The 16,420-nt window shown below is 39.3% G+C and overlaps 3 protein-coding genes across 5 annotated transcripts; 2 read left to right on the forward strand and 1 right to left on the reverse strand.

Moving 5' to 3' along the window:
* Positions 1–7,801: 7,801 nt before the first annotated feature.
* LOC105697385 (lysophospholipase-like protein 1) lies at positions 7,802–9,336 on the forward strand. Its single transcript, XM_012420655.2, has 4 exons — positions 7,802–7,999; positions 8,182–8,306; positions 8,379–8,639; positions 8,842–9,336. The coding sequence occupies exons 1-4, from the start codon at positions 7,912–7,914 to the stop codon at positions 9,070–9,072; spliced, it is 705 nt and encodes a 234-aa protein (XP_012276078.1). The 5' UTR covers positions 7,802–7,911; the 3' UTR covers positions 9,073–9,336.
* Positions 9,337–11,524: 2,188 nt separating this feature from the next.
* Positions 11,525–13,339, forward strand: LOC105697474 (aprataxin and PNK-like factor). 3 transcript variants are annotated; one of them, XM_012420828.1, is made up of 6 exons: positions 11,525–11,672; positions 11,774–11,848; positions 11,928–12,098; positions 12,176–12,387; positions 12,504–12,836; positions 12,914–13,339. In XM_012420828.1, exons 2-6 carry the CDS (start codon positions 11,834–11,836, stop codon positions 13,215–13,217), a joined length of 1,035 nt encoding a protein of 344 aa, XP_012276251.1. In that variant the 5' UTR covers positions 11,525–11,672; positions 11,774–11,833; the 3' UTR covers positions 13,218–13,339. The 3 variants fall into 3 exon arrangements, with proteins under 3 accessions (XP_012276251.1, XP_012276252.1, XP_012276253.1); XM_012420829.1 differs by having other exon boundaries at positions 11,928–12,071; XM_012420830.2 differs by having other exon boundaries at positions 11,654–11,672; positions 11,774–11,864.
* LOC105697475 (translin-associated protein X) lies at positions 13,266–14,561 on the reverse strand. Its single transcript, XM_012420831.1, has 2 exons — positions 14,425–14,561; positions 13,266–14,280 (listed from the first exon to the last, which is right to left on the reverse strand). Exons 1-2 carry the CDS (start codon positions 14,453–14,455, stop codon positions 13,397–13,399), a joined length of 915 nt encoding a protein of 304 aa, XP_012276254.1. The 5' UTR covers positions 14,456–14,561; the 3' UTR covers positions 13,266–13,396.
* Positions 14,562–16,420: the final 1,859 nt, after the last annotated feature.

Below are 16,420 nucleotides of genomic sequence, written 5' to 3' on the forward strand. Positions count from 1 at the left end.
CCCACGTATCTCTAAGTAGTAATCTAAATTATGCATTTCCTTCCTTTTCGGTGATAAGCCAACAATATTGGAATATCGCCAGAAATCTGGGGAACAACACTTAATCCGCATTGCGGATCAAAGTAAGCATCATCCCGATGGAACATGTCCATGGAACAGTTTGAGGGGAAACATTGTGCCAATTCTGATTGCAGTCCCTCGTATACGTAGATCGATATATAGGAATTATACGAACTGAAGCGTTCCATATGTCATTTCGGTAAAGTAATGATAAAGAGATCGACATAAAACTGTCGAAATTAATTATTCTAACGACTGTTTAGGACCAACGTCGCCATCTGTGACGTTTAGCTGCAACTAAATTTTTTCTCTAAGGACACGCGTCAGCCCCGAGACAAGTCAGCATTCTCTTGCAATCGTTGGTGAAAGTATTTTCCACATTTTCCTATCTGACTCTGTAATGTTTCATTTCTACGCTATTCTAAATTGTTCGTTGGGAAATTTAATCGACGTCGTTAAATTGTAATTCATCTATACCCTTTTGGTGGGAACGTCATTTTGAATTCTCAAGGGGTAACATAATCTGTCGCGTCACGATACCGACATTTATATTTATGTTGAAGTCTTTTATAGTCTACGTTGATAATTATACGAACTGAAGCGTTCCATATGTCATTTCGGTAAAGTAATGATGAAGAGATCGACGTAAAACTGTCGAAATCCCGGGAATTCATTATTCTAACGACTGTTTAGGACCAACGTCGCCATCTGTGACGTTTAGCTGCAACTAAATTTTTTCTCTAATTACACGCGTTAGCCCCGAAACAAGTCAGCATTCTCTTGCAGTCATTTACGAAAGTATTTTCCACATTTTCCCATCTGAGTCTGTAATATTCCGTTTCTGCGGTATTTTAAATTCTTCTCGCTAGGTCCTGAAACTCTTCATTTTCGATTCTAAGCCTCCAAGAAGCGTAAAACATCGAAAACGTGCTCGGACCCCGCCATGTTGGTTCCAGTCCATGATAAATAAATTAATTTTGGATGAAAAATTTGAAACGAATCGGTACACCCAATTCGGAGAATACTTTCTTCTCAATCACTACTTCTTTTATGTATATAGTCAATATCATTATCTGTCAACATCATATATATAGGCTGACTCTTTCATATCACCTTAATTGTGTCTCTTCGATTGCCACGTGTGGTGCATACATTTACATTGTGCAAACCTGGCCTAAGCCTGGGGCAAAATCGAATTCAATCGAAAGTTCACGCCTCGTTACCTCGTGGTAACTATTTAACTTCATCATTAAGTATTCCAATGAAGTTTACCGCAGAAGTAATGATGCTACGTGGATATTCCGTGAAGCAATCAACATCCGTTCGGGCGCAATTTCGAGCTAAGGAAGTTCCAAGCACGTGTTGCTAGATCGAGGTCAACTTTCGAGAAAACGCAATTTCTCCTAGCACGGTGCACGCGATGTTGTAATAAAGCTATTGCTATTGCTCGATATATCTCCTTTCTGTCCTTGACTTGGTCCTCGACGTTAAACTCTTACGATTGCTTTTTAGCGATACACCGGTTGATCTTTCACCACACAGGGTCAAAATGCTTGGTACAGGTCACGGTCCTAACCTATGCAAATTGTTATTTCTGCAGTAATTTTAACTTATCGACAATCGTTAAGGTGGAGTGAAGCCCCCCTCAAATCGGTCGATTCCAATGAGACACGTTTTTTTTTTTTTCAAGGGCATTGGATCGAACCGCCTGAAATTTTTGACACATGACTCGTGAGCAGCTAGGAATTTTCCTGACACTTTTCAAATTTGGATTTTCGAAAAGAAATTTTTAACTTAGCCCAGACGAGGAACAAAATGTCAAGCTTTTATATTTCGATCGGTATCCAATTATTGATATATGAGCCGCTCAGTGCACACATCGACTAACTCCACTTTGTGAAAAATCTGAAATTTAGGTGTCAAAGCACTTGGTATAGTCATAACTTTTTATATTTGTAATATCTCAACTTTTTGTTTTATGGAGTTAATCAATGTGTGCACTGAGCGGCTCATATCTCCTTTCTGTCCTTGACTTGGTCCTCGTCGTCCAGGTCTTATGATCGCTTTTTAGCGATACATCGCTTGATCTTTCACCACACAGGGTCAAAATGCTTGGTACAGGTCACGGTCCTAACCTATGCAAATTGTTATTTCTGCAGTAATTTTAACTTATCGATAATCGTTAAGGTGGAGTGAAGCCCCCCTCAAATCGGTCGATTCCAATGAGACACGTTTTTTTTTTTTCAAGGGCATTGGATCGAACCGCCTGAAATTTTGACACATGACTCGTGAGCAGCTAGGAATTTTCCTGACACTTTTCAAATTTGGATTTTCGAAAAGAAATTTTTAACTTAGCCCAGACAAGGAACAAAATGTCAAGCTGTTATATTTCGATCGGTATCCAATTATTGATATATCTCCTTTCTGTCCTTGACTTGGCCCTTATCGTTCAAGTCTTATGATCCCTTTTTAGTAATATACCGCTTGATCTTTTACCACACAGGGTCAAAATGCTTGGTACAGGTCACGGTCCTAACCTATGCAAATTGTTATTTCTGCAGTAATTTTAACTTATCGATAATCGTTAAGGTGAAGTGAAACCCCACTCAAATCAGTCGATTCCAATGACACTTTGTTTTTTTCAAGGGCATTCGATCGAACCGCCTGAAATTTTGACACATGACTCGTGATCAGCTTGGAATTATCCTGACACTTTTAAAATTTGGATTTTCGAAAAGAAATGTTTAACTTAGCCCAGACGAGGAACAAAATGTCAAGCTGTTATATTTCGATCGATGTCCAATTATTGATATATCTCCTTTCTGTCCTTGACTTGGATTTTCTAAAAGAAATTTTTAACAGCCCAGACCAGAAACAAAATGTCAAGCTCATATATTTCGATCGATATCCAATTATTGAAGGCTCTAATGTGAGAAAAGAAAGTGTCAGGACAATTGCACGGCTATTTAGAACACTCTGGTAATCGAGAAACTCACGTTTGAACGGGATAAAAAGGCAAGAAAAGTGTCTTACGCGCTGTTATGCTAATATCGGGTCTCCGAGTGAAAATTTAGTTGACACGGAATTCACAGATGGCGCAAGGGGTCCCTCTGCAGTCAATTAGGGCCTCAGAAACCATGATATCGCAGTAAAATGATTTTCTAAATAGTTAACGCTATGTCTAAAATGTTTTTGGATACAATAGCAATCGTAGAGAACTCGATATGGCAGTAAAATCATTTTCTAAATAGTTAACGCTATGTCTAAAATGTTTTTGGCTACAATAGCAATCATAGAGAACTCGAAAAATTAATCTAACTGAAGATTAAAATCCAGTGCTAGATAACCACCACAAATTGAGCGATGAAATGTAATCACCCGTTAAGGTGATATGAAAGTGGAATCTGAAAAGTCAATTACGTACAATCCTTTTTTTCCACACTGGCCGTGCCGAATCATTTGAAACGTTGACACGTGATTATGGTGGCCGTAAGGAAGAACGCAATGCTCGTAAAATTTCAGTTTGTCACCCAACATTGTCTTTCTAATCAGCCTAGACTAGAACCAAAATCACGATTTCTTTTGAAAAATGAAATTCCACGAGCGTCGCGTTCTTCTTTAGGTTCTCCATAATCACGTGTTAAAGNATTTTAGAAATAGTTTATAAAAAATGAAATTTCCCGAGTTTCAGGATCTACCTTAGGGTCTCCATATTCACGCTTTAAAGTATGAAAGGAATTGAGACACCCAGTTCGTAAGAAAGTTTCATGAACGATTGAAATTTCGGATGCCACTTTCACATCCCCTTAATTATATATTCAAATGGCTCTAAAATCTAGGGAAAGTTGTCTCGTAAGAGAGTCGATAAATCGAATGAATTCCCGATCCCTCTTCCTTCGGGACTGATTTGAGGGGGGTTTCACATCACCTTAACCCTCTATGGGCCCGTGTAATTTTCAGGTCACATTTTAAATGAAAAATTTTTTTTTCATTTGCATATATAGGTTCCTAATTGCTTATTTTTCGTTCCCCCAATTTTTTTTTATTTAATGAAAAATTCGGCCCATAGAGGGTTAACATTACAAGGCCTCTCAATTCCTTAGAGAACCTAGGTAATTTAATAATAATTCCCTGATAATTCGCTAAAAGTAAATGCTTGAACTTTATTATATATACAAATGGCTCTAAAATCTAGGGAAAGTTGTCTCGTAATAGAGTAGATGAATCGAATGAATTCCCGATCCCTCTTCCTTCGGGACTTAGTCCTGCGTCCCCTCTGAAGGATCATCCTCGCTCTCGCGTTCTCAAGATTTCCTCAAAAGCAGGATGGGAGGTGAGGTATCCCAGAAGAGGAGTGCGCTATCGGAACGATTTCATCCCCTGGCTGTTATCAGACTGACCCCTTTCCACGGGTGCGCAGGTGCACAGGTGGCTGGTGTTATCAGGACTGACCCCTTTCCCCAGGACCGAGCGGGCCGCAGTCGATGTAAACGCCCCTCGAGGTGGCTAGGTTCCCGGCGGGTTCGTTGGGATAGGTCGGACGGGTCCCGAGTGAGGGTCTCTCGTCTTGGAGGAGCGGTCGCTGCAGGGGTGCGCGATGCGATGCCTCCCTGCATTCACGGGGAGAAATCGACCCGCGCGGCGCCGCAGACGAGCGGACGCCGCGAGGCTCCGTGGGTGGGAGCGAGAGAGGGCGAGGCGAGCCGGCGCGCTCGCGACAAGGACAGACGTACCGCCAGCCAAGCCGCCCCTAGCTCGGTCAACCCACCACAGTGCCCACAGTACCACGTTGGGCTGCAAGCCCTACGGACGATGCGGGGGTAGGTCCCGTCACGCTTCCCAATCCTCGCTTTGTACGCGATTTTATACTCCTCCTTCGATATATTCCTCCTCGAATTTCGAATAAGTTTTCCCGTCTTTTTACCACCATGGTACGTGGGGCCAACCGCTCGATCGCAATCGCTTAGTTAGCCGCCAGGGTTGGCGCCGTGAGTGGAATCGACCGGTGTTGCAGTGGCTTATGAGTCAACGGGTCATGTATTCGAGGTGTGCTTACATTGTATGGGATCTTGGGTGTCGGTGTGATCACATGACGACGTAAGTGGCGTGGTATCGGGGTAAACGTGATACGCGATTCTCACCACTGCTTCTGGAACGACGGTAGTGTGTCGATTTCGTTCGTACGACGTCACCTTGCGCTTTTATCTTCGCATTGACATCCCGGATTTAAGGCGAAGGGAAAGACGTCGAGGAACTTGGTCGACGTCGGTGACGAAAGATTTTTTATTAATACCTACGTTGCCGACGTTCGATTTTATATTCACTGCTGGGTCGGATTGTATTGAGTATTGGACTAAATACTCCACCTGTCGTTTGCGTTGAATAATTGTAATGAAATCTATGTGAAACTCCGGAAATCCCCTGGATTTGTGGTTTATGAGGCCCTGATTGACTGCAGAGGGACCCCCTGCGCCATCTGTGATTTACGTGTCAACTACATTTTCACTCCGAGACCTCGTATTACCATCGTTTTAGCGTAACAGCGCGTAAGACACTTTTTTTTTATTTTTATCCCGTTCAAATGTAAGTTTTTTGATTATCAGAGTGTTCTAAATTGTCGTACATTTGTCCTGACCCTTTCGTTCCTCATATTAGAGCCTTCAATAATTGTATATCGATCGAAATGTGAGAGCTGGACGCCATTTTGGTTCTGGTTTGGCCTAAGTTAAAGAAATTTTATCAAATATCCGAATTTTGAAAGTGTCAGGATGAGTCCTTGGTGCTGACGAGTCATGTATCAAAGTTGTACACAGTTCGATCTAATACCCTTAAAAAAGAGTGGCTTATTCGAGTAGATTGATTTGAGGGGGGTTTTACTTCACCTTGAGGGTGAAGAGATGTTAAGTCGGCGTTTTTAACCCTTTGGCTACCAAGAGCGCCTAAAGGCGCCCGACGTTTGGTCCAATATTGCCTGCACGGTCAGACGAATTTCGCCCATATGGCGAAAAGGCTCCGTGTTTAAAGGGCTAAATATTTCCTTGGTTCATTGAAATTCTTTTTAATAATTATTCTTCGAATTAACGAAATATCTCTTTGGTGCTATTCAATTAACCCTTTGGCTACTAAGAGCGCCTAAACGCGCCCGACGTTTGGTCCAATATTGCCTGCACGGTCAGACGAATTTCGCCCATATGGCGAAATGGCTCCGTGTTCAAAGGGTTAAGGCGATTTGTAGCATGCCTTATCCTTTTAAAGCTAAGGCTTTTGCTACTTCCGGTACATTTAAGGCTCATGCACGTTATAGTCGGGGCGGGCCGCAGTTAATCACAATATTTCGTCTATAATATGTGATCGTCCATGTAAAACTCTATAAAATCGATCCCGTGCGGATTTTTGAAATGCGACGCGCCTCGGAATAATGTATGTGAGCCTTTACTCTGACTTTTTGTTACATTCATTTGTTACTTTAATCTGTGTTATGCTAGATTTTACTTTTATTTGTTACTTTAATCACTGTTATGTTAGTTGTTACTTTTATTTGTCACTTTAATCTCTAATAGCTAAGCCGAAATTAAATTCTGCAGTGGCATTGAGGTTAGGTTGGTGGGGAGACACACCAGAAGCAAACGGATGAAATTACTTCATCAATGGCGACGTCACGAATGACTGCTGGACGATACCTCGTGACATGTCACGTTGGAGAACTCGATCAGTGTCATCGAGTGTCCGGTAGAAAGATCGCGGTTCGAAAAACCGGAGTTTGGATAAAAATTGTAGAATCTAAAAATGGAGGATACTGTATAATCGATGACGCGATTATAACAGCAGAGTCGATAGGCAGCGGCGAAGGCCCAACAAAAGGGATTAAATCAAGATACACTATCTTATAAATACTAAAATGCAAATCCCATCCGGATACCTTATCTTACAATTTATAAATTAATTATGACGATGGAATTTCTCGGCTAGAGTTGGGTTTTCGCGAATAAACAATTAATATGGACACTAGTTCCACATCTGAGCGGTGCACGGATTTACTGGAATAAAATTTTTTGTATCTTTTATTTATATATAATACGGGGGTGTGTTAGAAAATCTTTTGATGATAACGTCTTCGTTGGTAATGTAATAATTGTGGCTGGGAATTTAACGGTAGGGGCAACAATAAACGTGCTTATCAACGAGGAGTGCTCCCACTAAAGGGATATCAACAATGCGGCATTTTGCTGATCAAGGTAGATAAGAAACTTGTAAAAACTTTGCGACTTATAATAATAGAAAAAAGTGAAATGGAAGAATATTGTACGGATACTAGTTAGTACTTTATAGTACATTTTTGATGGGTTAACGTTTATGGATACACTATATTCGATGTTTCCTTATGAGAGAGGAGTAATTAATAATCTAAATTATGCATTTCTTTCCTTTGGGTGATAAGCCANGCGCCGCCCTTGGGGGCAAAAAACGGTGAAAGCTAACGTACGAAACCAGAGGGCAGCACACGATGCGATCGCGCAACCCTGCCCGTGAGCAATCTCCCAATTCATCTCTGAGAGAAAGTGTACACTCGGCGTAAATTCACTCGCAAAACGAACAGCGACGTTGCGTCACTTCCGTCAAAACGAATGCCAAAGTGTACACTTTTCGTAAAAGTGTAGAAAATGTAGGCAAAAGAAACAAACCTTATAATTTTAGCCCGATTATACTAGAATTCACGAGCTTCGAGTTGGCAACACTGCCCCCAGTGGCGGTCCAATAAGGAATTGCGGTTATTTCATAATTTGTAAATATCTTCGCTTTCCTAATATTATGGCATGATGACAAGATGCATTGAGATATCAATTTAAAAGAATGTCCGGAATGATAAGAATACCAGCGATGAAAATAGTGGAAGCTACCAAAAAGCATACCGCTACTTTGATTCTTTTCCATGGATCTGGTAAATAATTATTGCGCGTTTCAATGTAGATTCTTTTAAATTATTTAAAAAATTGTAATTTGAAGAAGATATTGTTATCATGATCTATGAGTTATCTACGTAATACTGTTAGGGGTTATATTCGCAGTATGATCTGTCAATGTATTTATTTGTCATGAATATGTATTTAATTTAAATATCAGGGGGTAACGGAGATGACATGAAGGAATGGGTAGATATGATGAACAGAGAAGAGTTGAAGTTTCCACATATAAAAATTATTTATCCTACCGCACCTCCTCAGCGGTACACGCCTAATGGGGGGATGGTAATTATATTTCTATATTTCAATGTATATTTAAAACTTAAATAGTAATAATCGATATATTGGTTTCCGCAGATTAGTAACGTTTGGTTCGATAGAAAAGATATATCGATGTTTGTCCCCGAAGAAGTGGAATCTGTAAACTTAATGTGTGAAAAAGCATCGGAATTAATCGAAAAGGAAACCGAAATTGGCATCCCTGAAAGTAGAATAGTCCTCGGGGGATTTTCAATGGGTGGAGCTCTAGCCATGTATATGTCTTACAAATATAAAAAGTCTGTCGCAGGCTGTGTCGCCATGTCTACGTTTTTAAATGTTAATTCAATGGTTTACGAGGTATGCTTACCATGAAATAGTAAATATAGAAGTAGTTCAAATATCTGTGGCAGAAAGCAGAAGCGGGTCAAATTACATTTATTGTTTGGATTTCATATATTTGAAAAGAACTTAACGTTTATATTCAAATATCCTGCATACACCTTTTGCCTTTCGTCCACCGTTTGCATTATAAATATTACTTGATATTTTTAAATTATAGGAACTAAAGTCAGATACGGCAAAGAATGTTCCACCGTTGCTTCAATTTCATGGTGCAAACGATGCATTGGTCCCGTTTACTTGGGGTGAAGAGACATGTAAGGTTTTAAAGAGTCTCGGGGTGAATGTGGAGTTTGTTCGTCTCAAAAATGCATATCATGAATTGGCGAGAGAAGAAATTGCTTATCTGAAGAAATGGGTCCTTAATATTTTACCCGAAGTAACATCTTGACTCGATATTTAATGCATGCAGTACACAAGTTCCAAGTACTTTGGGTTTTAAATCCCAAAATATCAATAATTATCAGCTGGCATCAAAAGAATTAGTGCACTCACTAAGATGCCTACATTTGGAATTCAAAGTGACTTTTGTACATATTTTATACAATTACGTTACAATTACCGGTCTCAAAGAAGGAGGGTAGGAATCTATGAACAGATGAATTCTGTACATAGTTGTAAATAAATAAAAGAAAATTATCCCGTCTCGTTTTAACTCTAGGCTTCATGTATCATTTTTCTACCCTCTACTTTCACTGCATTTCTACTTGAATTAAATGTCATACATATTACATTGTAATTTTCTTTAACTTAACATAGTTGTTGGATGTGACATTACAAAGACAATGTAATTTTACTGCAATTTATTGGAACTCCAAAATAATACATGATTGAATATGTAAATTTACATATGCATTTTTGTCAATGTATGCGACGTAATTGCTATCTTCAAGTATAACATATAATATGGTATAACAGCTTTAACTGAACATAAAAATTATATGTGATATTACAAAGACAATGTAATTTTACTGCAATTTATTGGGACTCCAAAATAACAAATGATTGAGTATGTAAATTTACATACGGATTTTTGTCAATGTATGCGGCGTAATTGTTATCTTCAGGTATAACATATAAAGTCATATGGCGGCTTTAACTTAACATAAATATTAGATGTGATATTACAAAGACTGTAATTTTACCGCAATTTATTGTGACTCCAAAATAACCAATGATTGAATATGTAAATTTACATATGCATTTTTGTCAGTGTATGCGACGTAATTGTTATCTTCAGGTATAACATATAATATGATATGATGGCTAATAGCCAGTCTGTATTAGCTAGTGCCATGATAAGCAAAGAAAAGGTAATAGGATTATCGGCATCCTGTCGTTGTATAATATAAACTCTCGACACCATAAAAGATTTTTCTCCCCTGGAGTTCCGTCATCTAGCTTGGCGTGGTTGTTATCGGCTGACCTATTTTTTCTTGCCAAGCGAGGGTTAATCCTGGTCATACACTTTTACAAGAGGTGGTTTCTTTTTATTTCGAAAATCCCAATGTTGAAAGTGTCAGGATAATTCCTGCGTTACTCTTAAGTTCTGTGTGACTCTTAAAAAAACGTGTCTTATTCGGATGGACTAATTTGAGGGGGGTTTCAAATCACCTTAACATCACAAGGCCTCTCAATTCCTTAGAGAATCTAGGTAATTTAATAATAATTCCCTGATAATTCGTTAAAAGTAAATGCCTGAACTTTATTATATATACAAATTGCTCTAAAATCTAGGGAAAGTTGTCTCGTAAGAGAGTCGATAAATCGAATGAATTCCCGATCCCTCTTCCTTCGGGACTGATTTAAGAGGGGTTTCACATCACCTTAACATCACAAGGCCTCTCAATTCCTTAGAGAATCTAGGTAATTTAATAATAATTCCCTGATAATTCGTTAAAAGTAAATGGCTGGACTTAAAATGATGTGAAAGTGGCGGCGAAGAGGTTTTGTTTATAAAACTTTTCTCCCAACTCGGTTTACCGAATAGTTTGAAACATTACAACGTGAATAGGGAGACTATAAGGAAGGTCCTGAAACTCATGAAATTTCAATTCTTTTCAAATTTCTTTATAGATATTTTAGAAATAGTTTATAAAAAAATAAATCTCGCGATTTTCAGGACCTACCCTTAGGTCTTCCATATTCACTTTTAAAGTATGAAACGATTTGAGACACCCAGTTCTATGAAAAGCTTTATGCACGATTGAGCTTTCGGATGCCACTTTCACATCCCCTTAAGCGCGAGTCGNTTTTCATTTTTAATTTATAATTTTTTTAGTTCCTTCCTTTTTGGCGCTATTTTGGTCGCCGTTAGAGCTTAGAGAATGCCGAAATGGTTCCCATTAATCGAATCTGGCCAACTTTGATGCGGAATATTGAAAAACAAGGAAATACTCTCGGCTCCCTCCAATGTTTTGTACATGCCTGGCCAAATTTCTCCCATTCTGACATTTCGATATTTTGTCAAATTCTGTGCAGCAACTGCGTATGCTGCAAACCCCATGGACAAATATGGTGAGGAAATTGCAAGTCCTGCAAATTGATCACGATTCTGTACGTATGTTGGATTTGTGTCCTGGAGACAACATTATCGGCCGTGTAGCTGAGACGAGAGTACGTTGATTTCTTATCCGCATACATATTTTTAAACATTTTTAAGACGATTATAGAGATAAATAATTCTATTTGAATTGACTAAACACTTTGTACGGTTTAAAAAGTCTTTATAAACATCTATACAGTAACCTTCGTAGATATTCGCTGTACATTTTGAAACCGTCAGCACCATCTAGTGGTACATTTCAAAATCTCTGTCACATGTTCAAACTTTCCCGCCATTAGTGTCGATACAAGTAAAGACGGTATTGCGCGCCGTAAGTTAACGTGGTTATGTTCCGACGTAATTTGAAACAAAATTTGATGATTTCCTATATTTAATAATACAATATTATTGAATTTCTGGATTATACGTAATACTGATAAATTACCGTAAGTATTATAAGTTTCTATAAAAGGATACGTACATAATTAGTACAGCTCTTTGTATTCTTTATTAGTATGTTAATGATAATTTATAAATTTTCTTTTAGAGCAACGATGATAAATCCGTGAAGAATGCTATAACGATTACTGTGTCACCCAAAGGAGAAATGACGATAACTCCGGTATCCTCATAACGAGGTCTTTGACAATGTAATTTTGGATAGCAGAGTTGTTTGTAAACTTACATTCCTCATTTTTTAGAATCAAGTGGCTCCTTGTTACATAAAAACTACAGGTTCTACAAGCTGGGAGTTATTAAAGTTAGGTTGCACTGTACCTATTAACATCGGAGACATCTGCTGCCTTCTTCCAGACAAGTCTTGGATTAAAATTGTAGAAACGATGGAAAGTGACTTCAGTCCTAAGCGGAAGGTTTCGACAACCTTGACAATCTTTAATTAGAAAGACTGTTGAAAGAAAATGTGATTATCGCCTTATTTAATTTATAGGCAGCAGAACAGTCCGACGAGCAACCTCCAGAAAAAAAGGTCTGCCTTGAATCAAGTACGGAAGCAATATTAAGTCCAAGCAAAGACTTGAACGATGCACTTAGTAGCAATACAATAGATTCGGTCAAGAAGGATTTACAGATAAATAATAACAATGGGATACAAAAGAGACCTATGACGGAATCAATTATGAAAGACATATATGGTGCTAGGTTTGTTTGACATACAAATCTAAAGAAATATTGAATTAAACATGAATTAGTAGTAATCATTACCACTAATTTATATATGCATTACAAATTGTATCGATTGCCTTTTTTTATCTTAGCACACCAGAGGAAGGTGAATTGAAAGGAACCGAGTCACTGCTAGGTACTACAAAAGATACAGTCAGTAGTTTACAATCTGATAACAGTACCAAAGCAGAAACGAAGGAAGATTCTCCCAAGATAATAAATAAAGAAAATATTTGCAACGAAGACTGTGGAAAGAAAATTAAATGGGATTGTGGTCAGCACTTCAGTGATCAAACTAGTTCTGATGCAATACAAACCACTGTTCAACCTTCTGTATCAAGTCCGAAACCCGATACTGTAAACTTAAATTCCAGTAATTCGCCACCACCGAGGAATAAATGTACATATGGGAGTAGATGCTACAGGTACTGTATAAGAATAACATTTGTAAATTAAATCATGAATTTTAAGGAAACTGATAATATAAGATTTTCATTTCTAGGAGAAATAGCGATCATAGAACTATGTTTAGCCATCCTGGTGATGCAGACTATGACGTTCCTGATAACAGACCAGAGTGTCGATTTGGAATACGATGTTACCGTAAAAATCCCCAACACAGAAAGGAATTTAAGCATACAGTACGAAGTCGTGGCCGTGCTCCAACACCTATTAGAGCCAAAACTCCAGATACTTCTGGGACGGATCCATCTTCTGCCGAAGAATCGATAGATGAATCAGAATATGATCCATCCTGTTGCTCTGAGAGTGCCGAAGACATCGATAGCGAATGGGAGGATAAATAAGCATGTTTAATGGTTCCGCCAGACTTCACGAAGCATGTACCAATGTTCTATACTTGATATGAAATATTTATTTTGTATTTCAACTGTTGTCACATTTATATTACAGATAGAAAATAATAAAAACAAGATATATTAATAATATTTGTTGTCTTTGAAATACTGAGTGGATTAATGTTTGTTCAGTAACCCTGATACCCCTCGTCGTCGTAAGAAGTGTACTCTTCAGTGGCTACAATTGCCATATCTGCTAACATATATTTGGGAATTTCTGATCCCCTTACTTTAATCGTATAACAGACATTTTCCATTTTAGTTAAGCTTTGCTTCAACGTGTACATTTTTCTATTTATTTCCTTCCCTGATACGCCAACGCATTTAAGAAATCCTTTGTACATACTTCTGACAAAAGCACACGTCTGATAACAACTGGCTATATCCCCTGATGCTAAATTATTTATGCACTTCCTCATTAATTCTCCAGTAAGATCTGCTATTCCTAAAATATATTCATTTGGTAGTATCGACATTTGTACAGTCTTTGACTCTGGGTTTTCAATTGCATCAGATTCTTCTTCCTTTTTAGGAATCGTATATGTCAGAGATTTCTCGAGCATATCCCAATCCTGTAAACTATTATCTTGAAGATATTGATAGAAAGTGATTGCTTCTATATATTCTTCGACGCCACTCTTGTACGCTCTTAAATATTGATACACATCTTGTCCATCCAACTCAAGCGCAATATTTTTGAATAACGTTTTAGCCATATGAAGAAACCTCAATTTAGCCTCAACCAAAACGGCGTCTTTCTTACTTTCTTTATCGATAGTATGTAGCAAAAAAATAATTCTTTTGCTCTCAATCGTAACATCACGACTGAACTTTACGATCCTTTCATAACGATCGTGTTTTTTATCTAATTCAGCAGAATATCCGCGAAACTGTTGAATGACTGGAGAATGTTCATTAATATTCTCAAGAACTTCTCGACTTCTGTCGCCGACATTAACTTTATTCTTATTGTAATGATGATGACGATTCTTCCTAGCTCCACCAGATGAAACTGTAAAAATGATTCATAATATTAGCATCATGAATTTCAAACTTAAAAACACATATAAAAGTATTATAAAAAAAAAACAGCAATTTTATTTTCACCCTATGTACGTCTTTCTGTTTTTATTATTAGGTAATAAATAATACGTACACGATCCCTTCTTACCCTTTCCTTGCGACATACTGACAATTCAAGGAATGTTTGTTTTTCGATATTAATTGTCTATAAATATAGATAAACTTAACCCCGAATTAATATCAACACTTCGACCACCGACAGCTTGGTTTTCAATCAAATAATAAACTTCGTAAGTGCTGCCATCGAGCGGCGAACTCGCCAACTACTTATTTATCATCAACTGCTAAAACAGAATCTGGACTTACATGAGAATTCTGAATTCTCGAAAAATCAAAACTTACAGTTAGCAGAGATGAATGGGCCACATGGACCGTGATTGATCGATCGTTTATTGGGCCGGTGACGTCGTCCAATCACGGAGTCGGTCACGGCCGGGGATTGCGGCCCGACCGGCGGATCGCCAGTTGCTCCTGAAAAGTTGCCGCGAGTGGATGTCGTCAAAAATTAAGAAAATGGCGGGGGGCGCGAGAGCAGCGGAAGCGGACACAAAGGTGGAATGCAGTGATTACTGTGAGTAACAAGGATTAATATAAACTTGTTCATATCATAATATAATATAATATAATATCGTTCATATTATAATATAATAATATCGTTCAATGAAGGAAGAGGAAGCGAAGGCAGCGAAGGCAGCGAAGGCAGCGTATCCAGCGTATCCAGCGTATGCAGCGAATGCAGCGAAAGCAGTGGAAGCGGACACAAAGGTGGAATGCAGCCAGAGCCAACGTCGAAGGGAGGCAGATGGAGAGGAGGCCAGAAACCCCAGGTCTCTGCGGAGGGATCTCCTGGGGGAGTACCGCCAGAAAAAGACGGATCGTCCCGTTGGTAAGTCTCAACGTTTCCTTCCTCCGGCCTCCTCATGCCGCAGGACGAAAGGTCCGTACCGGCACGGAGGCCGGTTGTATGTTTACATTTTGATTCGAGGGACCGCGAGTCGACGAGACGATCTCTCGCCGACTCACGAGTGGTAGTGTTGATTTTCTATGTTTTTCATGTGTTCTTTTAGAGTAGGAATAGATTTCTCCCAGGTCCGCGGTAATTTTCCGATCGCGATTCTTAATCGAGCGCCGGGAAGTCGGATGATCCTCCGACTTCGAGGCCGCCGGTTCCACGGAATTTCTTTGAATGATTAAATAAAAAATTTAAAAAAGATATGGGAGAAATATCTCGCGAGGAGCCACACCCGAGTCGAGGGGGCACTTCGATGTGCTTGCGTCCTAGAGTCGCCACCTCGACGAGGGGGTCGGTTTCAGGGTTTGCAGGTCTTTTCAACCAAGCCTTCCACTACCCTGGAGCCGTAGTGCGAGCTGGGCTTGGCCTTTTTCTCTTGTTGAAATTCTGAATTAAAAACGTCGAGTAGAGTCGATAGCTCGCTTTAGCGTTGTTAAAACTAATAAAGGTAGGATTTTTTCAGCGTCAGCGACGGTAGGTGCATCTTTCTCTAGCCGCGTCTTTTGCTGGCCCCCGCCCTTCGACTCCTCCAGGAGCGAGTCGAACGGGTCGGGATCAGAAGGCGCGGTAAAATTTATAAACTTCGATTGCCATCTACTATCCATTGCGTGCATTCGTTTAATTTATTTAAATTTAAACTGCGATGGCAATCGATAATGCGTTTGTATGTGGAATTTAAACTCGGGTGTCGGAGGCATCCCGGGATGCTCTCTCTAGGATTAGGCTTTTTGCACCCGGGTGGAATGAAAGAGAATCGTGGAGTGAATGAGTTGGGCTGAATGTGTTTGATTTTTTAGATATAGCTAGGGAGGTAGGATAGTCGTCTGGAGTGATTGTCTAGATGTAAGCAGGTAGGGCCAGGACGGAATCTCTTCCCGGGGGTTTGGGGAGAGATCCTGGACCTGGGATACTCTTCCATCGTTCGCTCTTCCGGAAGGGCGGAGGATGTCCATCCTGTGACATATCCGCGACTGTGACAATTTTCTTTCAGGAATAAAATTAAATAGACCGCGCTTGGGAATCCGGATAAATGTGCAATACGCTCGGACTGCGCATC

The sequence above is a fragment of the Orussus abietinus genome, unplaced genomic scaffold (genome assembly GCF_000612105.2).
Source record: "Orussus abietinus isolate OABI.00-Male unplaced genomic scaffold, Oabi_2.0 scaffold67, whole genome shotgun sequence".
Taxonomy (NCBI): domain Eukaryota; kingdom Metazoa; phylum Arthropoda; class Insecta; order Hymenoptera; family Orussidae; genus Orussus; species Orussus abietinus.

Coding starts and splice junctions, on each gene's coding strand:
- LOC105697385 (XM_012420655.2), top strand. CDS start 7,912: ATGTCCGGAATGATAAGAATACCAGCGATGAAAATAGTGGAAGCTACC. Junction 8,000..8,181: donor GATTCTTTTCCATGGATCTG/GTAAATAATTAT, acceptor TTTAAATATCAG/GGGGTAACGGAGATGACATG. Junction 8,640..8,841: donor TTAATTCAATGGTTTACGAG/GTATGCTTACCA, acceptor TTTAAATTATAG/GAACTAAAGTCAGATACGGC.
- LOC105697474 (XM_012420828.1), top strand. Junction 12,388..12,503: donor AAAGACATATATGGTGCTAG/GTTTGTTTGACA, acceptor TTTTTATCTTAG/CACACCAGAGGAAGGTGAAT. Junction 12,837..12,913: donor TATGGGAGTAGATGCTACAG/GTACTGTATAAG, acceptor TTTCATTTCTAG/GAGAAATAGCGATCATAGAA.
- LOC105697475 (XM_012420831.1), bottom strand. CDS start 14,455: ATGTCGCAAGGAAAGGGTAAGAAGGGATCGT. Junction 14,281..14,424: donor AAAGGGTAAGAAGGGATCGT/GTACGTATTATT, acceptor TCATTTTTACAG/TTTCATCTGGTGGAGCTAGG.